This window comes from Acanthaster planci, linkage group LG15, assembly GCF_054643075.1.
Source record: "Acanthaster planci isolate LZ-2023a linkage group LG15, COTS_SCS, whole genome shotgun sequence".
NCBI classification, from domain to species: Eukaryota; Metazoa; Echinodermata; class Asteroidea; order Valvatida; family Acanthasteridae; genus Acanthaster; species Acanthaster planci.
Window position 1 is genome coordinate 12,797,918 of NC_141791.1, and position 23,529 is coordinate 12,821,446.

General features: G+C 44.0%; 2 protein-coding genes across 2 annotated transcripts in view; one reads left to right on the forward strand and one right to left on the reverse strand.

Annotated features, from left to right (window-relative positions):
- LOC110987966 (midasin-like) overlaps positions 1–23,529 on the reverse strand; it is an 81,619-nt gene that overhangs the window by 22,200 nt on the left and 35,890 nt on the right. Inside the window, exons 49-66 of the mRNA XM_022251145.2 lie at positions 23,292–23,425; positions 22,797–22,960; positions 21,859–22,217; positions 21,063–21,303; positions 20,127–20,415; positions 19,340–19,581; positions 18,601–19,129; positions 18,282–18,473; positions 17,632–18,134; positions 16,938–17,196; positions 16,213–16,495; positions 15,352–15,584; positions 14,736–14,831; positions 2,422–2,516; positions 1,646–1,977; positions 1,235–1,344; positions 391–495; positions 102–236 (exon numbers count right to left, since the gene is read on the reverse strand). Coding sequence (XP_022106837.2) covers positions 102–236; positions 391–495; positions 1,235–1,344; positions 1,646–1,977; positions 2,422–2,516; positions 14,736–14,831; positions 15,352–15,584; positions 16,213–16,495; positions 16,938–17,196; positions 17,632–18,134; positions 18,282–18,473; positions 18,601–19,129; positions 19,340–19,581; positions 20,127–20,415; positions 21,063–21,303; positions 21,859–22,217; positions 22,797–22,960; positions 23,292–23,425 — 4,301 coding nt within the window. The remainder of the gene's footprint in view (positions 1–101; positions 237–390; positions 496–1,234; positions 1,345–1,645; positions 1,978–2,421; positions 2,517–14,735; positions 14,832–15,351; positions 15,585–16,212; positions 16,496–16,937; positions 17,197–17,631; positions 18,135–18,281; positions 18,474–18,600; positions 19,130–19,339; positions 19,582–20,126; positions 20,416–21,062; positions 21,304–21,858; positions 22,218–22,796; positions 22,961–23,291; positions 23,426–23,529) is intronic.
- LOC147796709 (trace amine-associated receptor 1-like) lies at positions 4,909–7,158 on the forward strand. Its single transcript, XM_087146690.1, has one exon. The coding sequence runs from the start codon at positions 5,022–5,024 to the stop codon at positions 5,961–5,963; it is 942 nt and encodes a 313-aa protein (XP_087002816.1). The 5' UTR covers positions 4,909–5,021; the 3' UTR covers positions 5,964–7,158.

Sequence of the window (23,529 nt, forward strand, 5' to 3'; positions counted from 1 at the left end):
GGATGACCAGTGTAACTATCCAGATTGGTCCAAGGAGGTGAGATAATGAAATTATCCAAACTGGTGGCAGCAGACTATGGGATAACCCGTGTAACCATTACCTTGTACTCATCTGGTGTGAGAAACTCATCAAAGTCACTTAGTCTGGTACCTGCGTTGCCGTCTGTGAAGATCTCTTCTTTCTCCGCTACCTTAGTGTCTATAAAGGTGCCTCGAGCTGGCTCCTTCAGCTCTGCCTGGTATGTGAAAAATTTTTTTCCAATATTAGTTTTATTATGGAGAGTATCTCATAAGCAAAAATGTCAAAGACACAAAACAGTTGATATTTTGTAGGCTGTAAGACGGGCAAACAAAAGATACATTTTATTAGCCCGGTTGTCAGGGCTTTACCTCAAACTTCTTGCTGAACTTGTGCAGCGTCTTGTGAGATTTCTCAACTGCCTGTTTGACAGCCCAAAAGTTAATGTCGTTCCAGCGAGCAATCTTGACAAAGCCCTGGAGGAAAAAAAGCCGATAGAAAAATCATACCGTCTTCCATGAATAACCACGTGGAATATCTCAAGATCTTGGATTTCAAACATTTTCCAAACATACAAATAACCCACCAGCATATTCTCTATCCTCCAAGTGTGAAAGGGAATCAAACTGCATGCAGTGAAGCTGGGTAATATCATCTTAAATTCTTGCAAAATCTTCCAAAACCCTTAGTAGATTTTGAAGCATCTAGGAGGTTAAGCATTTATAAATATCCCTCTTTTCAATTCCCTGTCAAAGTGTATGTGGTACCACGTGTAACACTTCCATACTTCAAAAGAAAAAGAGAACATGTGACCCGCTCCACAAAAAAAATGGGTATTATGGGACATTTTTGCAAAATGAGTCACATACACTTTTGAATAGGTTACATCGTAAGCTTTACTTTGGTGTAGGTTTGAACCGTGTGACATTTTGCAATCTGGAGATATATTGATTTTTGCATAATCATATCATACACATTAACAGAATTACTTTCAGAGATAAAGCCCTTTAAACACAGGAAGTGAGAAAAGAAATCAGCCAAGAAAAAAGTCTCTTGATGCCCATAGCAACAGTTAGGTTTCTCGTATGAATTGTGGAAGTACTGATATTATAGAAGCCAAAAAACCAGAAAGTAAAAAATCACCCTGTCCAAAATAGCAGAGTGTCCCTTAATACCCTTTTTCACAGAGCGGGTCACATGTCACGATGACAGTACCTTCAGTTCCTTTTCAATTGGAGCCCTGCGAGTTTTGATCTCAGCTTCCACTGCCGCCAAGAACTGCTTGTAGTAGCAATAGAGATTCCACAGAATGCTAACTAGCTCCACTGTACCAAACAAAAAGGGTAAATGTAATGCTCACTGAAACACCTCTTCCTATAAACCTCTGTCCAGAAGGGAAAAGATCTGATGTTTTGGAGAGAAAAGTTGTACACTAATCCAGCCACAACAATTGGAGGCATTACGATATCATGCCAATGCACAGGCCATCGTATGTGCCCGTTTTACATCTCATTAACCAATAGCATGTTGTGACCAGCCAAGATATTAATGAATATTAATAAGATTCACAAAAAAATGTGAAATTTAAAGTTGTTCCTTTCTGTGGTACCTGTCCCATTGACTTACTCTGTTTCTGACTTCTAGGCTGCATTGCTACTTGACAGTGGAAGGACAGCAGCATCTGCAACCTCCCGGCAAACTCGCCGAGGTTCGAGCCCTCCAGGAACTGTTCCAGGGCGGCAACCAGCGACTCGGTGGTCTGGCTCTTCCCATCATCCCCTTCGCTTCCCATTGCTGCACTGGTCTCCTCACCACTGGGGTGACAGTCTTGGTCATCTGTCGCCTTGGTGATGTCCAGGCCAAGATGTGACTGGAGGAGCTGGTAGATGTGAAACCACCATTTGTTGGCACCCTGCTCCATCCGGTATGCCACGGTGTCTAAACATGCTGACCAACATCTAAACAAACAGTTTAATCCATTTTTTTAAAGGAATAATAATTGGAATTAAATTTTTACAAAGAATTTTTTTAATTTTCATATTAGAAAATATATCAACTGTTCACCCAGGTAGCAGCCCCACCCACAATGTGAGTGCGATCACTTTTGATACGACAAAATTCTTAACCTTGACAAAAGAATCTAACAAACAAGGAAAAAAATGACTATAGCAGACTCCTTTTTTATACTCTGATAAATATCAATATTACCTCCAAATCACCCCCTCCTGTGAATGAAATAAGTAAATCACTGCCATCACGTTAAAACTCCTTGACTGATGACTAAACAAATTATGTCAGTGACTGAATGGGTATGAAAGCATGAGGTTTACAAGGAAGCAACGTGATCTCACTGCTTTCAAGTTACTCATGGATTATGTGCAAACTGGGAATCAAGGCTGTACCTAAGCTCCAGTTTCCTCCACTGTATGACCAGGTCCGTAATCTGCTCCAAATGCTCTCGCACAGAGACAGCACGGCTTGCGTTGCCCTCCCACTCCTGAAAAGAAGACAAAGGGAAACCGCTCAACGACACAAATTGAGGGTTTCTGACAAATTTCTCCGGGAATCTTGAGGTGAAAAATAAACAAGATTACAGAGGTTGCATGAAAAGATTCAGTAGGGTAACTGGCAATGAGCTACTTGAAGTATAACTGTCCGAATGAGAGTATTAACTGGTTTGCCATGATAAGAGATCACCAGATTGAATGACAGTGGAACTGTTTCTCCTTCAGAACTCTGCCAGGCTCTAGCTATCAAACTGTGAAGGCAGTTTTCATTGCCTGGCCAAATCAAGCAATCTGACAAGTTGACCTTGTCAGTATCTCAACTAATCAATGTAAGCCTAATTCCCATAACAGTCAGTCAAGAAAGCTGAGGCAAATGATTTTGACTAGTGTGGTATTACTGACAAGGCTAGAGAGCTTGCATTTACAGGCTTAGATAGGACAATGTGGTCTATTGGTATCAGCAGGGATACTGAACATACCAGTGCACTAGGCACTGCATAAACATAGACTAGTGTCAGTCTTATCACAACTAAAAATTGAATTTTACCCACCAAATTGCACCATTTTTTTTCTAAGGCCAAACTTGCAAAATGCAGTCAAACTGCAATATTTAATTTACCAATAAAAATGAGATTCTCAACAGTTTCCTCATTCCTATGAAGTCAAACACTTTCATGAAATCAGTCAATTCTCTTCCTTTTCACAGACGAATTCCCTTTTACAACTGAATTAATATTCGCCATCAACAGCAAAGAATCTTTGCTTTGTACTTCAGGCTTGACTCATTCCGGAGAAAAAACTTATAAGAATGGATGCAAATATTCCAATAATAGTAAAAGCCACAATTTTTCTTGACCAAAAAAATCGGGGTAAATAATAGTCTTCGTTAAATAAAATAAACCCAATCGCCCTTCATTAACTCATCAAAACTTTAACAGATTAGGATTCATCCGACCAATAAGCCATCCATATGTCTGACATTGTAACGACAACTTTAAATGCTTAACCCTAACCCTGCCAGACATAGCGCAGTGAATCAGGTGAAAAAGTCTGACGAACTTTGATGCACTGGGCAATCAACAGCAGGGACCAAACTGGCCATGTTGAGACAATGCCACTGTTGGATCTTGAGGTGACTGGCAACCACAGACTCCCAGGCTGTTTGGCCTTGGGGAGGGTTGACCTGTTGGATCTTGTCACACTGGGCAGGCAAGCCGCTTGGACAAATGATGCAGACTGATGTGTCTGACTGTAGTTGCCAGGCAATGTAGGCAGGAGGGTTTAGGGTAAACAGCCAAATCAAACACTGGAACCCCATTAAGTAATGGAACAGTGCAGAGTTAAAGCTCCCCTGGTTGCTGAGGCAGTTGCTTTGCATGGTGGATGATCGCTTTGGAATTGGAAGAAAGCTTGTAAATGCATCAAAAAGGGAAGAACTGGTCACTACCGTATACCCACTGCACAATCTCGTTTACAGTGTTGTGCCTAAGTCATCTCTGAAATCCGATGCGCAGTCGGATCGGTCGACAGAGTTGCTTTGGAATTCTGAAGCAACGCTACGAGTACTTGTTTCTTAGCTGCTGATTTCTCCTGTGCTGACACTGGGAAATAATGCAGGGGGGGTATGAGTTTTCCCAAAGGAAATGGCAGAACTGATCAATTGAAGGCTGCAGGAATCTTGCTGTTTTATATTCTGTCACTACTTAAGAACGGGAAGACTTATATAAAAAAAAAACTCCAGTGCAATGGACTCAGGCCTGTTCCTAGGCTTCCCTGCCCTCTGCACTTGCTCCATCAAAAAATATGAATGCACAAAAAACGGAAAGTGTTGGCAACAGAGTGGCATGCTTTCTTCCAAGACACATTTCTCATCAACGAACCAATCCATGAAATATTGAACCTGGAAAACGTTTCTTTCCAAAACAACTAACAGAGTCTCTTTTGTGAAATCTTTATTTTCCCTGGATCAATGTCAGTGCCAAGAAGATTGGCTGAACAAATAAATCAACCCTCACTCATCAAACGTGACAGTTTTATTAAAAGCCATCCAGCAAACTGGCACACCACTTGTTTATGTGACAATGGTAGACTCCTAATTGCCAATGTCAATCAGAGTCGAAAAAGGCTGCTCTTTACATCAGGGGGCTGAAGGTATAAGCTGGGCATTATATCAAGTGTTGAGAGCAAAGCTGATGAATGCATTTGGTGCTGAAACACAGCTTCTGATGGCTACAACCATTTACAATGGACTTATTTGACCATGCGATCTGCACAGTTAGTCTGTGTTAACACCAGTCCGGCAACTTTTGGCTTGGAGGATGATGATTGACTTGAAATCTCAATAATTCAAGACTTGTCTGTCAACAAGTCCACACTGGCAGCTTCATTTGGTTCGACTTGACCGAGTGCCAACACTCAAAGACAAAGACCTTGACAATTGCTCATTCGTTTTCAGTGACTCAACTTGAAAGCGAGGGAATCCGAAGACTTGAAACATGAATAACTCCATGGAAACAGATTTTTCCAACCTGTCTCCAGCCCTCATTGCCCTCCGTACTTGTTTCATCGCTCTCCTTGGACTGCTAATTGTATCTGGTAATGTTCTCTGCATCGCCGTGGTGCGCCGGGTGTGCAACTTAGCTGACAGTACCAAAGTCCTCATGACATCACTGGCTGTGTACGACCTCCTTATCGGCATAATGATGCACTTCCTTATCATTGCTTCAGCTCTAGACAGATGGCCGTTTGGCGAAATTGCCTGTATGGTGTTCACCCTCCTGACAGCTTTGTGTTTCCATATGTCGGTGTTCTCGCTCCTTTACCTTAACATCGAGCGATTCATTGCCGTCACTCGGCCCTACAAGTTCCCTGTGTGGTGCTCCAAGACACGTGTCATCATACTTGTGCTTGTAACCTCATTCCTGTCATTCTCTATGTATCTAATTTTCGCATTCACAGTTGAGAAATTTGCCGTGTATGCTCCAATTCCATGCACCTGTTTTCTAAACAATGATCACCCAGTCTTGACCTCTCTGCTCCTTTTTCTGGGAGATATATTTCCAACATCCACAATGACATGCATTTATTCTCGTCTGATTCAAATCAGCCGACAGCACGAGCGACGAGCCAACGCCAACAACCCCAACGGAGCAAACAACATCCAGGACAATAAAGCTCTCAAGACTTTCCTTCTGGTCACCTTGACATTCGCTGCTTGCTACACACCCGTTCTAGTCTGGCAAATGGTGGACAGTTTTGGAAGCACAGATATCCCTCCATGGATGGAATTCATCCTGATTTGGTTGCCCGCTTTCAACAGTGCCTTCAATGTGTTCATCTACTGTCTCTTCAACCGGATTTATCGTCAGACAGCTAAGAAGATTCTTGTAGAGAGATTTCACTGTTGGAAGAGGTCTGTTCAACCCATCAATATCTAATGATGTACCCAAGTCATGTGACATTGAATAAACAAAAATTACCATAAGCAACAGATAACAAAGTGTAACAGACATAAACATGGTTTAGGATCCGACGATACAATTGCTCTCTGCATGGCATTAGTTAAAACAGCCTTTAACACATTCCATGGAAATGGTTATCAGAACACCAAAAACCTGTTAATTTTTAAACTTTTCTTAGCAATTGGAGTGCTTGGTGTACTTGTGTTTGTGATTTTAGTCTGAGGAATTGAAGACCAAAATACACAAAGGCTTGAGACTTTGAATGCACTCGAGATTGACTTTATTACCCCTGACCGCCTATGGACCATCGAAATCATGCACATTCTTGTTGGATTCAGAATGGCAAGGGTTAAATGGCCGAACTTGCATGTCTGTTTATCCTTGAAAAATACTTTAATTGACAAATCAATTTAAACAATGTTGAAAAATGCATTGTACATAGATGATCCAGAGAGGCAGCGTTTCCGTGACATTAACTGCATTTATTATTTCCCAGTCAATCAAATACTGGGACTCTCTTATGAGAGCTTGAGAGCAGTATGTTCGATTGTCAGCAGAGGGAATTGCTCATGGGCAAGCTGACTGTAATCCCTCAGTAAAACTTCGGCTGCATCCGAATCTGTTGTCTAGAGCTAGGTCTAGGTCTTCCCACCATTGGAAATGCGTGGAGATGCGCAGACAATAGACCTAGCCGTAGCTCTGGAAGCCCGTTTCGGACACGGCCAAAGCTTGGGGCAGTAGCAAATTTTACCATTCACTCTCTTAAGCCCTGCAGAGCTGAGCTTGGCTTAAAGACCAGTCCAGGAAAAGGAGGTTTGGCTGATGAATACTGACTAAGGCATTCTGACAGTTGGCTTTTTCTGCAATCAGTGAAGTCAACCCTGAGGTACAAATCGCCCCACCTTTCAATAAACATGGCTATCCAGCTAAGCTTATAACAGACTGAGGCTCAACGTCAAAAGACAATCTTGGGGAATGATTTTATTTTGCGGTCTTGTCACCTTCCACAGTGAGGCAGGCATGTGTTTGAGAATGTCAATGTTCTCCTTTTTTTACTGGAACACGGAGTGCTTTGCTGCCCTCAGCCAGCCCTACGAGTTCCCTGTGTGGCGTCCCAAGAAACGTGTCATCATGCCTACGCTTGCGACCTCCTTGATACTGGCCGGTTTATCAACACATTTGGCATCTCTACTGAGTTTTACCTGCCTGGTTGATATATATATACATGAACTGGGGCTCACTAAGACAAGATAAGCCTTGATTTATCGTTTTCCAACTGAAACCAAGAGGGATCCTAGGACTTTAAAGATAACAGAAAATTTCAGCTGTCACAAACATGACAAATATGGCAGGATACAGTGGCAAATTTTCAATAAAACTGGCAGCCAAGCCATAACTCCTGAACAGAGTCGTCTCAACAATGTATACATGTACTTCTTACTGCAACCTGACATTATGAGACACCTCTGGCTAAACAAAAGATGCAAAACATCAACCCACTTTTAACCGGGGGTATGGGCTACTGAATCATCCTCCAACCCACCCCTCCTCCTTTTTCAGGGTGAGAATAAAATGAGGCAGATTTTGAAAAATTTCTCGGACTTTCCCACACCCAAAGTGCATCCAATAGCACTCGAAACGGAGATCAATTGTAAATAAAAAAGCCACAGAAATGCTGTTTTGCTGTAGGATTCTGCAGCAGTATGATACATGTACATGTATTACAGATGTACATTTGTATCATGAACATCGCCCCCGAGTGTCATATTGTGTCATCAGTATCCAACACCCCTACCGTCCCTTTTCACATTTCCGTGTCCAGGCAAGTCATCACCCCCCCTCCCATTTCCTGGCACAGATTAATGCCACTGACTATCAGCATTACTTTGGAATCGGTTGAATTTTCAGGCATCGTTTAATCTTCACCATTTGTGGTTAAAACCTCACAAAGCCTCGCAGCTCCAAAAACACATCATATGTGGAGGGAAAGGGGCAGGTTAAGGTTAAAATGTAACATGACTGCTGGCCGAGGGAGAAAACTCTGTCGATGTATTTTCAATCATTAACCCTAACATTCCTCAGTCCTCCAACAGGTGAAAGATTGAGGAGTGTTAGGGTTAAGAAACCAAGTCAGCAACTTGCCTGTGCATCAATCTTGTGCATCTGGGCTGTTCTAATATCAACATTAGAGCCGCTGTACGGTACATGTGCCCTGTACGTGTTCAACAAGATGAGGAAGTTTCCGGTACCACGGCTACAGACTTTTGCCCATCAGCACGGGGGCATCTAAAATTAGACAGCCAATTGGGATCAATGCGTTAAGTCTCATTCGCAGTCAATGACATGCGGGGTGTTAAACTTTAGCTAGCCAAGGGTTGCTTTTGCTGACGGTAAAACAGTGTGTTCACAAGGCTGTGAGAACATTGAAGATAATCATTGATTTGGCAATATGGTACATTTTCCTCATTTTGCCATTCCCATCTTGCGTGAATCAGCATCCCCATTTTGCCTTTGAGATTGTATCATTGTATACAATGCACATTTCTCATCACTGTATCCTCCCCCTCTGCACACCGATTCTCCCTTCAGTTGCAGTTAGCGGCAGATTGAAGTTTCCCGTATGAGTTCATGAATAAACACGTACATGTATGGTTGTCCAAACAGAAAATAGAAATCTGTCCGTGATAAAGCTCAGCACACTGGCCATGCTCAGCTCTGGCATGGAAAGTAACTGACACCATGGATGATGATGGCTCCAATGGTATGCAGGTTGCGTGATGGGACCTGCTATTTAATGATTGGACAAAAATCTGGTAAACTGAAGAGGGATGAGGTTGACGTCTCCTGTGGATGTACTATTGATGATACTGGGTGTAGTGACGCAATCAGGAGACACATCTGTATTGAGCAGGTGTGAATTTGGGCTAAATTCTCATTTCTGTATTTCAAAGCACCTCCGAGTACCACTGAGGTACTTGACAGTCATTTTATTCATGGAGGGCCATTTGTTTCACAGCACCAAAGATTCATCAGTAGACGCCTCGGGCATGCCATGGTGAGCACCTCCGAGTACCACTGAGGTACTTGACAGTCATTTTATTCATGGAGGGCCATTTGTTTCACAGCACCAAAGATTCATCAGTAGACGCCTCGGGCATGCCATGGTGAGCACCTCCGAGTACCACTGAGGTACTTGACAGTCATTTTATTCATGGAGGGCCATTTGTTTCACAGCACCAAAGATTCATCAGTAGACGCCTCGGGCATGCCATGGTATCTTGTCGCACTCCGAACTTGTTTTATCACCCTCCTGGCGATGGCCATCATCCTTGGCAATGTCCTCTGCATCATCGTGACGCGTCGGGTGTCCAACTTGGCCGACAGCACCAAAGTCCTCATGACATCGCTGGCGGTGTACGACCTCCTTGTAGGCGTGACAGTGCTCTTCAGTGTTGCCACCTCGGCTCTGGACAGATGGCCCTACGGTGATGCCGTCTGCATGGTGTTCACCTTCCTGGTGGCTGCCTCTTACACCTTGTCTGTTTTCTCGCTCATGTGTCTGAACATTGAGCGCTTCATTGCCGTCTCCTGGCCCTTCAAGTTCCCTGTGTGGTGCTCTAAGAAACGTGTCATCGTGCTTGTGCTTGCAACCTCCTTCTTGACATTGGCTTCTTTATTAATTGGCTCGTTCGTATTTACGGTGTCTGCCGCATACTATGACGTTGGTTTGGTATGTTTCTTTAAGAGCGACCTGATAATCGTAAACTCCCTCTTCCTTTTTCTCGGAAATGTATTGCCAACACTCACAATGACTTGCCTTTATTTTCGTCTGATTCAAATCAGCCGACAGCACGAGCGACGAGCCAATGCCAACAACCCCAACGGAGCAAACAACATCCAGGACAATAAAGCTCTCAAGACTTTCCTTCTGGTCACCTTGACATTCGCTGCTTGCTACACACCGTATCTAGCCTGGCGAGTGGTGCAGAGTTTTGGAAGGACAGGTATCCCTCCCTGGATGGAATTCATTCTCACTTGGTTGCCTGCTTCCAACAGCGCTCTCAATGTGTTCATCTACGGTCTCTTCAACCGGTTTTATCGTCAGACGGCTAAGAAGATCCTTGCAGAGAGATTTCCCTGTCATTGCAAGCGCTCTATTCAACCAATAAACATCTAATAAAATCAGTTTAAGGGAAAGAGATGAGAGACGCAGTCCACAGAGTGCAAGAAATAGGAATGATCACAGCTGACGATCCAAACACGCGAGGAAACCTCAGACCAAATGGTGCAAATTTTATGACATGTTCCTTACAGCTTGAACGGCCTTATTGAGTGTTTCAGTGAGATATCATTTCTCTCACATTAACACTGACAAAATGGTACACTTTTCATCAAATGAGAATGCATGAATTGGGGCAGAACTTCAGGTATGGCACATCAATTATTTCCGGCAACACTTGGCCGGGGTGTGTGGGTGGGAGGGAGGCAGTTAAGTGCCCTCAACAAAGCCAATGCAGCTTCCTACTCTGTATGGCTTGCTTTTAAGGTTGAGGGCCTCAGGTAAACATTTCACAGTGTTTTAGAAATATTACTGCACGACCCTCAATCCACCCACTAGCCATGTTACCAGTATATCAAGCCCACAAGGAAGGAAAATGTGTACGAGTTTACACTACATTTTGTGGCTTTTTTATATCAAGCATTACCACCTTACTAAAAATGCTTTTGTGACTTATGATGCACGGTGCATATTCCTTTTGGGATAGTACATGTTCAGCATTGTCTACAACTTTATTCTTATTAGCGCTGTAAATAAACTGTGAGCATCTGACATGAAATTTGGAGTTCATTTTTTGAACAACACTGGCTAAAACAGGTCAGAGTTCAGATGTTGGCATTACAAAATTCAAAGGTCTGTGTATTGAAATGGCAATTTGATCCGTCAGAATCTTAATGTTTTAAATCAAAAGCTATTTTAGACCAATTGCTGTAAAAAAAAGAAAAAAAACAGGTTTAAATATATTCCTGTTTTTGATTGATACAAGAGCAACAATCATTCATCGCTGGATGGTGTGAAGGACTGTCATTTTTTGTACATATGCTACTGTACATGTACCACGGTACTCTCCTTGGCCGAGCAAGGGCTGCGTTTTAGAGTTGATAAACCTGAGAGTGATCACTGGCTTTTATAATAACGACAATGCTAGAATAATTAGTATCTCGAGAGTTTGCCTGTCGGCAGTAATTTCCGAAAAGCACAATTACCAAAAGTGTGACTTCAAACATAGACAGACCGGGGGGGGGGGGGATTTCAATCCCAGCCCCTCCCTGTAAACATTCTGCCACTACTCCCAAACTGCTACAAGTGTCAAACTGTCCTTTCATGACCTTTTCTTTGAAGTTCTGTACAACTCTTGATGCCAAGCTTGAAATGAAAATCAGACAACGCGATTTTTTTTAATGTTACATGGCAGTGTAAGAGTCAACCTGGGTCATCCAAACTGAATTTTTCCATGGGTGAGTGTGTATAAATGGAGGTGTTATGCAAACTTGTTAAAAGACATTCCTTTTTTCAAGTTGTTGTCAGTTTTCCTTCTCGTTATGAATGTTATATCCAGGACTGTGTTCCATTTCAATCAAATCAAATACTCTTGTCCAGAGATTTTTACAAAAATTGAAAATATGTAATAAATAATGTCTGTGTACTTCACTAATTAATATGCGCAAAATCAATAAACATGATATCGCTCAAATATTTATATAGCAATGTTGTTAATAAGTTACTTATTTCAATCACTTTTTGGACTTTCAAAGAACAGTTTCATCACTGCAATTTAAAAGAAGAGATCCCCTTGGTGGCAAGCCATTGACAGATGGGCCATGTTAAACACATACTCCTCAAATAATGTCTTACTAACTAAAGCTCTTCATTCATTCTGATTGTCCTATTAATAGCAGTCATGCAACAACTTAAGAGTAGGTATTTCTTTGGTGGCTGGTGCGGGTACCTCACCAAGTATGCACTTCCTTTGACCCATCAGGACTTTAGCACCAACAATATCTGAAAGTGGTTAATGATTATTGCATGTTATGCTCTACCATCGGTTATTAAGATGGAACAACAGTTGTCAGTCTGAAACAGCAATTTGGATGAATGGTAGGGCACTTTCAGTAAAGAGGCATCGCTGATCATGCTTGCGAAAATGGGCAGGAACAAACACTCTGTTCACGTACATGCTCATAACGAGCTAAGGAGATTGCTCAGTCCCTCGGATTCCTGCCCCACTAGGCCTGGAACATTACAAACAAGATCCAATCATCAGTTTGTCTATTCATTTGTTTGTTTGTTTTTTTTAATGAAGCTCACCACTGGCAAAGCTGAAGCCATTAACGTAAAAGGGTCTCATTTACAGTCGCTGATTAGATACGTCCGCCGGGAACTTGTGCATTGTCTCAGAGCGGGCTTTTGAAATCAACAATTATTTTAATGGTTTAGGGGCACATTAACTGTTCAGAGTGGCACCGTGAACACAATGGGCACCATCACGTGCAAGGCCCAGCAGAGATTAAGCGCTGAAGAGGATGCGGGGATGTTGCGCACTAGAATAAAACAGTCAGGATGACTTCTGGTACTACACAAAGGCAATTATAGTAACTGGTACTGGTAGATGGAGTTTTGACATTGTTATGAGGGAGCTGTCTCCAGTAGATGCATCGTTAATTAAACAAGCTGCGTGACACAGCCTTGGGATACTTTGAACATGTACATATGGTACATCCTTATGCCGCATGTGGAATTTCTAGAGACTTGCGTGGTCCACGTTCAGCTGAGACTGTGCTTTAGTTAGGCTTTTATGGATAGTCTTTTTGTTTCGAGGCACCAGAAGATGAACAACTCATCGGGAGAAACCTTGGGTATGCCACCTTTCCTCATCGCCGTCCGGACTTGTTTCATCGTTCTCGTTGCAGCCGTCATCATACTTGGCAATATCCTCTGCATCGCCGTGATGCGTCGGGTGTCCGATTTGGCCGACAGCACCAAGGTCCTGATGACCACGCTGGCTGGGTACGACCTCCTCGTGGGTGTGTCTACCCTGTCCAGCATCGCCGCTTCAGCTCTTGGCGACTGGCCTTTTGGGCAATTCGGCTGCCAACTCTTTGCTGCTGTGAGGTTTGTGGCCTTAGTCATGTCGGTGACTGCCATGACGCTGCTCAATGTTGAGCGGTTCGTTGCCATCATCCGACCGTTTCGCTTTCCCATGTGGTGCTCCAAGCATCGCATCATCGTAATCATACTCGCAGCATCGGTGTTGACAGTGACCATCACTGTTGTGACTTTTCAAACACCCGCGCAATATTTTCATGCGGCAGTATCATGTTTCCATGCAAAGCGTTCCAACACCATGAATGTCATGATGCTGATCTTCTTGGACCTAGGTCCAACAACAACAATCGTTTGCATTTACTGTTATATCATAAAGATCAGCAACTGGCACAGACAGCGGATCCACCTGGACGGTCGCAACGCAGCCAGCCGAAGTCAGGACAACAAGGCTCTGAAGACTTTCCTTCTGGTCACCCTGACGTTTGCGGTTTGCTACACACCCACCATTCTGTCAAGGACCATAGTCGGTTACACCAATGGCGTTATTCCCCCCTGGCTGCACTTCTCTATGGTATGGCTGACGATTTCAAACAGCGCCTTCAATGTATTCATCTACTGTTTCTCCTATCACACGTACCGCCAGACGGCAGTCCAGATCATTAAAGACAGCTTTGGCTTTTGCCGCAGAAGAGCCATCCAAGTGCACATCTAAACACACACTGCTACAATCAAATGCCAGCCTCTTTCACAAGGATTATGTTAAATATGTTCTCTTTGAGTCGCTCTCAAGAACTTGTGTTTGACAGTTTTCCGTAGTGCTGTGATGTGCATGGCGCAGTCTACAAACCCTTCCTCAGTTTGACACACATTGACCACCATTTTGTATGGCAGCCAAAGGTTGCAGAAAGGTCATCACTGGTTGGCAACAACTTTTTGCCTCAAACAGCACAGTTGCTTCTTTAGTCTTGAAATGGGAGTCATATTCATTTTAGTATTCGGTGGAAGTATTTTTTTATTTAGTTTCACGATAGTGGCATGATATATTTTAACTTTGCAAAGTTCTGTTTTGGTTCCAGACTCTCACCCATAGCTTAGTGGTTTTGGCAAAAAACTGCAACTGAGACGCGGCAAATAGAAAGGTGAATACATCCTTCAGACAGGTACGGCCAACAACCTCTTTGCCAGCATTCCTAGTCCCAAATTAGTGTTGACCCTTCTATGCAAGGTGCATTTTCAACACAGTCGTCCTATCAGTCAAAATCAGTCAAGTGACATATGATATGTCTATGTACTGTACAGGGAGAAGTGGAAGGAATTTTTGACTGTTTTTGACGGTGCCAGCAAAAGGAGAGTCTGTGTCAAAACACCATCAGAACGTATACTTGTTTGTAAAACATGTACACAACTGATTGCATCACTCTATTGTTTTCAGAGTTATATCACACCTGGCAAGTGTTTGAAGCATTTGAGGTGTCCTTGAACTAATTTGATGTTTGTACAAATGGAAATACTAGGAATCTTTTGGTTTTGCTGGAGTTCAACGTATTACAGGAAATTAAACAATATTAACGTGATCGGCTGTAAATATTACGGCTCAAAACGCAAACGACAATGCGTTGTAATGCACAGAAATTCTGTCTTACCTGCGCTTTCTCCAAGAGCAATTCCAGACCGGTGACAAACTTCATGAGGGGGCTGGTGACAGGAAACTCCAAGATGCGATCAATCAATAACGTCAACTACAAATAAAAGGAAGAAAAACTAAGAAATGTTTGACTCCTCTCACTGAGAGGTGAGCGAGGCTGGCGTAGCGGTTCTTTCCTCAGGGGGATAGGGTTTTTCAGTCCCTACCTGATCTCGAAGAGTTTATCCCGAATATTCTTCAGGGATTTTTCTCCCCGCACTAAACACTGTTATACTCCTTCTCTCCTGCCAGTTTGTGAGCTACAGTGCCTGGGGCACTTTTGAGGAATCCTTGGTTTCACAACCATATATCATCAACGATAGTAAATAAGTAACAATAAAGCGTACATTTTGCCATTTTTTTTAACATGCATTACTAGCCACGAGGAGAAAAAGATCCCTTTCGTTTGACAACATTATACTGAAAACAGGATTCACAGAAGAAGTTAGCAGGCACACCTGGGAGCTTCAAGCCTTTTGAAAAAAGGAAAAAATTGAATTCTTTAAGCACAGCATGCTCTTTCACTTATTTCCCCTATCCTTCATGGGTGATGGGATTAAGTGGACAGAGCTTACCTGCTTCAGGGTGGGGTGCTCGGGCCACTGTTCCAACAACTCCAAGATTCGCCCACAGAATCTCTCCAGCAGTGGACGGCACTGGATGGCCTCCTCTATGTTGCCATCGTGGTAGATGTCGTACGGTTGAGGGTGCTCTTCAGTGCCGACCCGGTCAGCTGGGCTGAGGGCGCTGTGGAGGTATCGGACCATCAGCAGGTGGGCACCCAGGAGCTTGTTGTCCAGTGAGGGATCTTGGTTGTGTAAACAGAAAACAAATGAAAATACATGTTGATCATTAATGTTATAGCATCTGATGATGTCATTAATTACTCTTTACTCTGAGCAGAACCAGTGGCATTAATTTATTGCGTACAAGGACCCCTGGTATTCTTTTTACAAAACTGTAGATTTGACTCCTATTTGACTACAAGGGCAAGTTTCTCTCACTAGTACCATCACAGCAGCCTCTTAACTGATAATACACTACGTGTTTCAATGCATAGTGCGAGAGCCAAACTTTTCAAGAAATGGCAAAATCTGGAAATTCATTACAGTATGTACATGCATGCTACTGTACGGAATGAAATAATACCAAGTCAAAGTTTTAGCACGCATCTGTGGTAACAAAGCAGCTTTTTACAAAATAAAAAAGAAAGAATGAAACCGTGAAGACAAACATTAAATGAAATTCTAATGACGGCAGAATTTACTGAAGCTTGACAAAACACATGCAATTAGTTATCTTGGTCAGGAAATACCGGGGAAAATCACAACCGCTTAGCAAACTTAAAACAATGCATTCAAATATTAAAGAAAAAAAAATGAGCACATCTGATGAAAGGTTCAGTCTGAATGGACAAAGTCAACATCACAACCAACCTAGAAATGGCAGTGCCCTGCCGCCGAGTCGGACCATGACGGCGTACCCATCTTTCAAGGCTTGGTGGTACAAAGCATCGCTCGCATTGAGTGTCGGCCGACATGACCGGATCCAACCGGCCCGCACCAGTTTGGTGAACAGCTCCCGGTGAACGGCACAGACCTGCCGCATTTGAGTGTCGTGGATCGGCGCTGCTACAGCGTCACTCTCTTCACCGGATGCCGGCTCATCGCAGTCTGGCTGGCTTTCCAAGGTGGGCTCTTTTGTAAGGTCTGCAAAATCCTGCACCCCCCCAAAAAAAATAGAAGAAACCAATGTGATTTATAGATTCCAAGAGACACCAGGAGATAAAATCTGTGAAAGTTGTGGTAGAATTATTAAATTATTCCATCTAGTTCTTCCCAATTCAAGTTGTTTGTTCTTGTATATCTAACATTGTTGATGTGTTGATGCATTTTTTTAATAATAAATGTAGGCCAAAACTGAAAGAACTTCAAAAAAAACTCCCACATGACTCAAACTCTGACTTAAAACACTTTTCCCAATTATCCATCAACAACAAAGACCATACACTACAAATGATAAATTCAAAACTTTCCTGACTACAGAATTAACAAAAATAAAGAGAAACTTAACCAAATGCTCGGTCTACTCTAAATTTGGCTACAACTTGGGAAACATCCCACGCACTGATTTGGGCTGGCGAGTATTGTGAAGTCCCTACCTTCTCAAAGGACGGGAAGCTCTGGCGGAAATCTCGGTCCTCCCTCTCCTCATCCGTCAGCCCGTCCCCGTGCGTCTTTGTCTTGTACTTGTACAGGGACGCCTCCTCCGCCTCCCTGCGCCGCGCCGCATCTTCGGCCTGTCGCCAGGCGACCACAATGTGGTCCAAGATGGAGAGGATGCCCTGGAGGGTCTTGGGCTCCAGGAAGCCGGCTAGGAGAGCCTGGTGGCGGGCGCGGACCAGGGACAGCTGCAGCAAACTGTGGAGAAGACAAGAAGTGTGTTTGACACTTTGAGAGTAACCAGTGGGGGAAGGGGATGGTAAATCAGGGGAACGTCTTGGCTTTTGTGGAATGAAAATTGTGTCTGTATCATAAAAACTGGTTCGCACAAAAAGCACAAGCACATGTGACTTCGTGACATCAAGGTATTAAGTTTTTATGTTGCGCACTTGCCAGAACTGCAAAAACTTGAAAAAAAAAAAGCACAGACAAGGCAATGTGACACTGGCCGGACAAGTTTTTGTCCACACATTAAGGTCAATTTACAGATGCAAAGTCCATCATAAAGTAACTCCCAAGTGGACAAATGGTACTTGAATGAACACGATTAAGTTACTAATAGAAGTATTAATGTGCTGTTCTTTTTCTTTTGCATTTACTTGTAACTTTTCAGCATTCGAATTACAAGCCTACCTCATCTTGGTCTTGTTATATCCTGATTGCTCCGACTCAACCGCTGAGTACGCAGACAAGTTCTTCACCAACTGCAGCACGTCACTTGAGGCTAACTGATTTTCCGCGATCAGGGGAACTGGGAACTGAGCCAAACTGCACAGCCCAGCTTCCACGGAGCCACAATCCACCGAGAATGTCCCCCTCTCCACCAGGCTGAGCAGAGCGTGTCCTGCCAGCCGCATTCCATACTGCATCTGCATCACCATGGCGACCAGCCCCACCCACTGGTCAGGGTAGAGGGGGTACCCCTCCTGTATCCGATGCAGGAACTGCCACTGCGACTTCTGCCAGGCTTTCTCCTCGTTCAGGACCTTCTGGACCCAACGGGCCTGTGCATCCCCCGCCTTGCCCGTGCTCAGTGAGTCAAAGGCAGATGTCAGCTTGTGAAGGAGGCCCTCTACAGTTGACCTTGATCCAATGCTAGTGAGGTAGTGGGTCACATCTTGTAGCATGGCATCAAACTGAAAAACAAAATAGCAGACAACACCACCGTAACATAAACAGTCAGAATCAAACTGCAAAGATTTATCAATAATTATGATTTTTGCCAAACCTGAACACACCATGTTTACATATTTTCTAGAAACCTAATATTCTCATAACTCTACCTCAGGGGGTTCCGGTCTGAAAGCTGTTTGTTTGGCAAGCTCCGGGGCTCTGTCCTCCAGTAATGCCAGTCTCCTCTGTGCGAGGCGGACTCTCTCAGGCAGCAGGCTCAGCGGCATATCTTCCAGCTTTCGTCCCGTCAAAAGTTGGGAGGACAGACTGCGAACTTTGAGCTCATTTGTAATATCAGTCATCTGAGAATTAAAGAAAAAGCAATTGTACAAAAATCCAAAAATCCCAGAAGGATATGTTTATCTTCTATATCCATAAGAGAAGACTTAACTTGAAACTTAACATGGTACGTTGATCGTACGTGCGTACCTCATCCCTGACGTACTGTAGTTTCAGAGCCGCTTTTTGGGCTGGGTCGACCGGCCCCCTGGGTGCGAGGAGATGTACCTCCAGTAATCCCAGATGTACCCATCCCTTCCCCAACACCATCAGCTGGACTAAGTGGTCCCCGTCACCCGATCCAGCTTGGCTCTCTTCTCCCGAGGCCCAATCCGGGATCCCAATGTCCATGCTCTCGTCTCCCAACTCAGCAAAGCTCGACAAGTCTGACAAGCAGTCCAAGCACGCCTTCACGGCCGGTCCGACCATTGGCATCTGACCTGCAACATCCTCAGGAGTGCCCTCGCTCAAAGAATCCAAGGTGTTCTGAGACAGAACTTGCTGTAAATCCTGCACAGCAGATGCCAGGGATGATTTGTCTATCAGTCCGGCCGTTGCCATGGATGCAACCTCCTCTAGAGCAGCGTGCCATGAATCAAGGTCAGGAGGTCGAATCAGAGATTCAAGAGTCTGCAGCAACTGGCCTAGTGACAGCAGCAGGTAACTGACGCTACTCGATCTAAGAACAAAATGAGCACGAAAGAAAACTCACAGCAATTTTGAGCAAACTGAATAAATTTAGAATTGAGACTCCCTCAATTTTGTTTTCGATCGAAGGTCAATTACATGTACCTAGAACTTCATTGAGCTAGTGAATAAGTTTCTATCAATTATCATTCATTCTATCAAAATAAGTCATGTGGGTGGGTCTTTCAAATGCATTACATACTTGAAACAAAGCCTATTTGAGGACATGGTTGAGGCGTTGGACCACAGAAGTTCAGCAAGCGCCCTCAGCTGGTCCACCTTCTCTAGGTACTGGCCTAGCGGCACATCTGTGCTGACCCTTGACCCTGTAACCCTCTTGACCTCCCTGTCTCCCTTGGCAGAGGGGCGGGGCCGCTGGGAGAGCGGGTACAATAGGTGGGTGACGCAGTGCGTGCGGAGGGGCATGTGCAGGTTTGCTGGACCCTGACAGAATTGACAAAAGCATTCATCATGATAAGGATGCTCTGGTCTAACTGGACGTTTGTAGTTTAAGAACAAAGACATCAACAAACTTGGAGGCGGTCAAATAGAAGACTAGAGTGGTAGTTTCAGCACGTCAATATTGGCACTTAAGCTCTTGGTGAAGGTTTTTTACTCCACTTCAGTTACACTGTACTCTCACAAACATTTGCCAACCTAGAACCTTCAAAATCCACCAGGTTTGGGGGATTCAGAGGACTGTTGAGAGTATACATCAGACTTGATACTCTTGAAAGTTTTCATCTGGAAAGTTTTAACACTTGAAAAATTCAGGAGGGTTCTTCAAAACAACCCTTATTTGAGCTAGGGTAGGACTTTAAGATAAACATACAACTTTTCTCCAATCAAATGTTTTCACAGTGTTGTTAACGAAATGCATTTCAAATAAATAACAATAATAGTCAGTTCTGATATGGCGCACATTACGGAATGTCTCTATGCACTTGTTATCATTATCCCTGCACACAAATATACATGTATCTGCTCACGTGTTGCATGCCCTCCAAACTAACTATCTCCCCTTCAGAGATGTTCCCCGCATCTGCGAGATACTGTCGCCATGACAACCACAACGGCACTTGGCAGGTGGCCGCATTCCTCCACAGCCGGCTCATGAACGCCATCGTGACCTCCGACCCAGACGGGGTGTGGTCGAGGCCACTCTGAAGCAGGGAGGCATAGGGTAGGACACAAGGTGGAGACGCAGGGGTGTGGCTGACGGTGTAGTCCAACAATGACCTCAGCTGTTCAAGAAAGGCACTCACAGTGCACTCCTCACTGTTTGACAGAAAGATGCAAGATCAAACCCTATTTCTGCAACAATTTCTATCGAAATTGTCACACTTTTAACAGAATTCACATCTTTGAACCAACTACCTGTGCAGCAGGCTACCCGAGGTTGCAGGTTCAAAATGCTACTTTATTCAAATTTCATTATTTTAGCCAGTAAGGATTGGACTGGACAAAGTTGGATAAGCTTTATAATATCTGATGGCAAAGCAGCTCAAAAGATCCAAAACAAAACTGCGGACAGACTGAAGTTGGTTGAAAACAATAATGGAAAAAACTCAAAATTTTCACATTGAACGCTTTTCAGGAAAGATTTAAATGCTTCATATTTGCTTTTATTTGCTTTTTCAGGGGGCTTTTACTCCATGTGGAAGGATGGCTCTGTAGAGGTGCTGGTCACCTGTTCCACCTTGCGATTCACTGGCTTTTAAGGCATATTTTTTTGTATCCGTTGTCTGTTTGTTGTTGGGCCATGTCAAATGTTTAATGTACAGGTTTTCAATGTATTTAATTGTAGGTTTAATAGCCAGTGGAAATGTGTAATAAAATCAAATCAATCATGTAATATGAGATGCGAGAGCTTAATCGACTACTTAGGTAGTTCTTTCCTAGACCATGTAAGTCAAATCACTCACCCTCTGATCTTCCTCGCGAGGAGGTTACAGCCCACAACCTGCTCCCCGTACAGCGCCACCTGTTCCCGCAGCGGCCAGAGGCCGACATGAATGGCCACGTCGGCCTTGGCTCGGCCGTCTTCTGATTGGTTGCCATCACCGTCAGCGTCCATGGGGACGTGCTGACCGCCGTCTTGGTGGAACAGTCCCTGGGAGGCAAGGCTGGCTTCAAGACCTTGGATGGCGTCCAGGAGATCATCATCTGTAGAAATGTCAAAGCGCATGTCCAATCACAGCATCCCATTAAACACGAGAAAATCAAAACGCACAGTTCAAACCACTGAGTTCTTTCCTCAGCACAATTAAACTGTATCTCTTCTCTGCAGTAAAGTACGGACACTCTTATGAAAGTTTTCATCGTACAAAGACATGTTTGGGAGTGGACCCATTGTTGCAGTCTACGGTGGAAATCTTTTCTTGGCTCATTGAGCAAGAAGGGATGGATGTACGTGAGTCGGTGAAATATAGAGAATACAGTTAACATATTTGTTTGTTTGTCACTTGTTTGGGGGTTGCAGGATGACATAAGCTTTCACCAAAAAAGTCTTCAACAGACAGCCAGAAATTTGGCGAAATACTTTCGAAAAAACGGAATTCAAAAAACATTGAGCAAAGGCTATCCCAAAAGATAGCAAAAATGATGATTGTAACTATCTTTTCAGCAGATTACAGATTAACTCAAGAAATAAGATTGGACATCGCAGCTCACAAGAACAGAAAATTGTGCCATCTGGAATATCAGAAATACAGCACTCACCTACACAAGCAGCTGCCTGGTTATTCAACTGGGCAACGGCAGACAGCAACTCCGTCAACTTCCTACAGGCAAACCCGCCGTCCCTCACAGCAAACGTCACGCCTCTCGCCAGTCTCCGCCTCTTCCGGTTCCCCAGGCGACCCGCATCCACCCTGGCGATGGAGCCCACCACATCCATGGCCTGGCTGAGCCTCTGCAGCTGCTGGGCTGTCTGGGCTGAGGAGCCCGTCTTGTACGGCGGCGGCCGGCCCAGGCGGCGCTGCAGTGCCCGCTGGTGCTCTGAAGCGGGGAAGGTCATAGGGAGAGCGGCCAGGTGATCAGAAATTCGCTGGCTGACCATTTGCAAGGCTTGCGGCAAGCTGGAAATTTAAAAACAAAACCAATTTCAGTTGTGATTGAATGATTGAATATAACAGATATTTGCTTTAACTTTAGAAAGTCTGTTTGTTTTAAATAAAATAAAGATTTAAAACTGTGAGAATTTTTGGTTTTAAAAAAATCATTTTGAGTACACTTTAAGTTTTGACAGTACTGGGGAATAGGAAAAACAAGGAAAGATGTATCAGAAACTTTACATTATTAAGAAAGAAAATGAGGCGCATGTGGCCAAGTGGTTAGGGTTTGTGGCTTCCAATGATAGGGTTGGAGGTTCGAATCCAGCTGCTAGCAGTATGTTGTGGCCCTTGGCAAGCCTCTTCACCCCTGTTTGCCACTCTCCACCCAGGGGTATAAATGGGTACCAGCATTAGCTGGGGAGGCCACCTGCAATAGACTGGCATCCCATCAAGGGGGGAATAGAAATATTCTCAGTCGTTTCATGCCAAGGAAACCGGAGATAAACACCGGCCTGATGGCTTGGACCAGACTTGCTTTACATTAAGAAAAAAGGTTCGAAGTTTCTTGAAAGGTTTGTCAAATCTGTAAATGTTCTCACTTACACGCTGTCACTATCAAGCAGCAAGCAAGGAACCACTGACAGCAACTTCTTGCTGAGCCAGCCCCAGTGCTGGGCAAACTGCCCCAAGTGGAATGAGTCGAGGCCTTTGATTGGCCGGTCGCACACCTGCCAGCATCTGTCCCTCCACTTCAAGGCCAATAGGATCTGTTGATAGATGAGTTCTTGGGATTACAGCATCAACCACAATCGACTCACTTCCGTACTGTAAACTACATGAAATAGCCGTACAAACGTATTAAGTGCTGCACGAGCAGGCAGGAGGTAGTGGGTTCGAGTCCCACCTGAGTAACTTGTGAAATTTTCTACAAGTCCTCAGACTACACCAAGTACACAGTATTTAAATGTCGGTCAAGTGTAAGAGAATCCTACATATATTCTAGGTTAAATTACATAATCAACAAGCCTGCCTGCTTTTCTACGAACAGCCTTGCTTTCAAAATCTCTTTCTGGAAGGATAACATTCTGTTGAGTTCACCTCGTAGACTGTGTCTTCTGAAATGCTGCATTTCTCCGTCGATATCGCATCGGTCACAAAAGCATCCAGTGACTTGAAGAAGGGGTACAGGTGGGCTAGGAGTGGGTGCGGCAAGTCATCAATCCCCATCAGACCTACAAGAAAGAACGAGCAACTGACACTTCAGTTCTTGGGCAAGTAAGCAGGCATGAGGGGCGAAACTCCCCCTGCTGCATGGTGGAAAGTAACTTCCTCAGAC